This window comes from Olea europaea, unplaced genomic scaffold (assembly GCF_002742605.1).
Source record: "Olea europaea var. sylvestris unplaced genomic scaffold, O_europaea_v1 scaffold1842, whole genome shotgun sequence".
Classification (NCBI taxonomy): Eukaryota; Viridiplantae; Streptophyta; class Magnoliopsida; order Lamiales; family Oleaceae; genus Olea; species Olea europaea.
The window spans coordinates 122,481-125,255 of NW_019236192.1; the positions used below are offsets into that span (position 1 = coordinate 122,481).

The 2,775-nt window shown below is 37.4% G+C and overlaps 1 protein-coding gene across 1 annotated transcript; it reads right to left on the reverse strand.

Annotated features, from left to right (window-relative positions):
- Nucleotides 1-527: 527 nt before the first annotated feature.
- Nucleotides 528-1,369, reverse strand: LOC111378629 (pentatricopeptide repeat-containing protein At1g63070, mitochondrial-like). Its single transcript, XM_023001862.1, has 3 exons — nt 1,258-1,369; nt 1,005-1,175; nt 528-913 (listed from the first exon to the last, which is right to left on the reverse strand). The coding sequence occupies exons 1-3, from the start codon at nt 1,367-1,369 to the stop codon at nt 528-530; spliced, it is 669 nt and encodes a 222-aa protein (XP_022857630.1).
- Nucleotides 1,370-2,775: the final 1,406 nt, after the last annotated feature.

A 2,775-nucleotide genomic window follows, 5' to 3' on the forward strand; every position in this document is an offset into this window, starting at 1 on the left:
CATCTCTTCAGTGGTGTGTCTATAATAATCACTGCTAATTATTAAATATCACATGAAAGCACCAAATAATTCCTAAAAGGAAATTGAACGTAAGTTATACAATCGGTCCACTATATCTAGCTTGACTGAGATGGACCAGGCAAAATTCAGAGCTTATGATCGTAAAGTCTAACCCCATTTATTATTGAAAAGAAATAGGCTACATAATAAAATGAATAAATGAGTAGATATATGTATTTTCTTGAAAAGAATGAGTAGATATCTGGTAGAATCGAAGTCAGTCTGGAGCGGGAGAAACTTCTACAGCAAATTCAGACTAAACTCGATCACTTGGCCAAGCAGAATCCAGAGCTTATGATCGTAAAGTCTGACCCCATTTATTATTGAAAAGAAATAGGCTACATAATAAAATGAATAAACGAGTAGATATATGTATTTTCTTGAAAAGAATGACTAGATATCTAGAAGAATCAGGTACAAAACGATAGCACATCCATGGTAAAAACCTATCGTGTTGGAGTTTCCATTCAATTCTGATCCAACATTTCTGATGCCTGTGGCAAGCAGTGAACCAACGAGGTGTGCGCAACTTCATCTAACTTTAGTCCTCTATGGGATATGTGATCCCACAAGTTAAAAGCTTCTTTTACTTTTCCTTTATTGCAAAACCCGTTTGTCAATGTATTATATGTAACTGAATCTGGATCCATTCCTTTGCCAATCATTTCGCTCAGAAGCTTATTTCGTATGATCCAACTTGAATAGCCATCAATAACAACTGCGTATGTTATCTTATTTGGTTGTACATTGCATGACAACCTTTCCTGAAAGAGACTCTTTATTTCATCTATCTGACCTAGCTTATAGAAATCACGTATAAGTGCAGTATAACAGAAAACATCAGGTTGCAAACCTTCATTTTTCATTTCATCCATAAGATGTTTTGACCCATCAACAGGTTCCACGTATTAGAAAAGAATAGGTGGGACACGAAGATGAAATGCCTTTGCTTCTCATTTCATCACGAAGTTTAAGGGCTTCTATCCTGTTTCCTTTCATAGAGTACGCCTTAATAAGTATATTATATACAACAAAATTTGGTTCAATGTTATGTCTGAGCAACATCTTGAAGAAACTGGTAGCCTCCAAATCTTCCTTAGCATTGTAGAAACCATCTATCATGAATGTTGGAAATAAGATCATTTCTTTGGCATTCATGCCAAAGTGCAACAGCTTCATCCAGTTTATGTTTACTACACAGCCCATGCATCAGCAAAGTGTACGTAATAATATCAGGAGAAATTCCTTGCTTAACCATATCTTCCTTGAGATTAAAGCCTCTCCAATTTATCCTCTTTGCAGCATCCATAAATGAGTGCATTATATGTAACGATCCAATCCCACACCGCTATTTAACATATTTTTTAGTAGCATTTTAGTTTTTTGTATGTTGCCTACCTCCAGAGTCCACATATAAGTGCATTTGAGGTCACTGTATTGGCTGCAATCCCTAAATCTAGTAGCATATATCATAGCTCCAAAACTTCTGAATGCTTACTATTCTTGCAACACCTATGGATTAATGTTGTTAGCAACCTATCATTTGGCCTCAAAATCCCAGTTACCATTAACCTAGTGAAATGCAATGCGGAGTCTAATCTTGAATACTTACACAAACCATGAATAACAAAACCAAATGTACCTGGGTTTATACATTAGACTTTCGATACCAATTCATGCTAGATCAATTTGATTATCCATATAGAGACCATTAAGAAGTGTATTAAAAGCAATGTTTTAAAAATCGGACGGCCAGTTCAACCTAAAAAATTGGGAACCGGTCCGGTTTGATTTTAAAACCCTGTAGCTTAAAAACCGCATAGGATCCTGTCGGGCCGACTGGGTTATATGAAAACCGCCACGCTCTACCGATTTATAAGGAACCCGTGCAATTTAAACCCATATTTTTCAATTTCCACTTTCATTTCAATTCAAGCAGGCTTCCAATTTCTCTCTTCTTCCGTGGGCCGCATCCATGGATTGAATAGATTCCAAGTTTCTCTCCTCTACAGGTTTTCAATTTCTATCCTGCTCAAGATTTAAAGTTTCCAAGCAAGTTTATAGCTTCTAATTAAACACCGTGATTTTGATTGTATTCTTTTTTTCCCATAAAGATATTGTTGACACATAAAAATTCAGCCCAAGTCGAACAGCTCAAGGAGTAAAGCCCAATTGGAGAATCCCCAAAACAGACAGCCCAAAGAATGAAGTTCAATCAAACGAGTCAAGGTGAAGGCCCAAACAAGAGGCCCAAGAATGCGGTAATGCCATCGCCCAAGTTTGCAAGTCGCTCAGAATCTGAACGAACGGGTGTCATACGGTCGCCCAGAGCTGTTATTCTACTCTCGCCCAAACCTTCAAGTCGCCTAAGGTGTCAACAAACATAACGCATCGTAATTATCAAGGAATGCAGTTATCAAGGCAGTTGTTAAAGCAGCCTTATCACGTTCCACAACTCAAGGAAGTCAATCGAAGGCAGTTGGACGATGAAAGATAATGACAGCAGTTAAAAGGCGGTTTCATGACAAAATGGCCACTACAAAGAAAGTGGGTAGTTATAGGACGATCAAGCAGTTTTCAGAGTAGTTAATCACAAAGAGATCGTCTATGAGGTATAAAAGGGAGAAAAGGCGTAGAAGCAAAGAGACCGAATCCAAAACTCTCGAACAAGAGAATATGTAATTTTCATTTCTTTAGCTTTTAGACTTAAACACT

Coding starts and splice junctions, on each gene's coding strand:
- LOC111378629 (XM_023001862.1), bottom strand. CDS start 1,369: ATGGATGCTGCAAAGAGGATAAATTGGAGAGGCTTTAATCTCAAGGAA. Junction 1,176..1,257: donor TTTGCTGATGCATGGGCTGT/GTAGTAAACATA, acceptor CATTCATGATAG/ATGGTTTCTACAATGCTAAG. Junction 914..1,004: donor TGATGAAATGAGAAGCAAAG/GCATTTCATCTT, acceptor TGAAAAATGAAG/GTTTGCAACCTGATGTTTTC.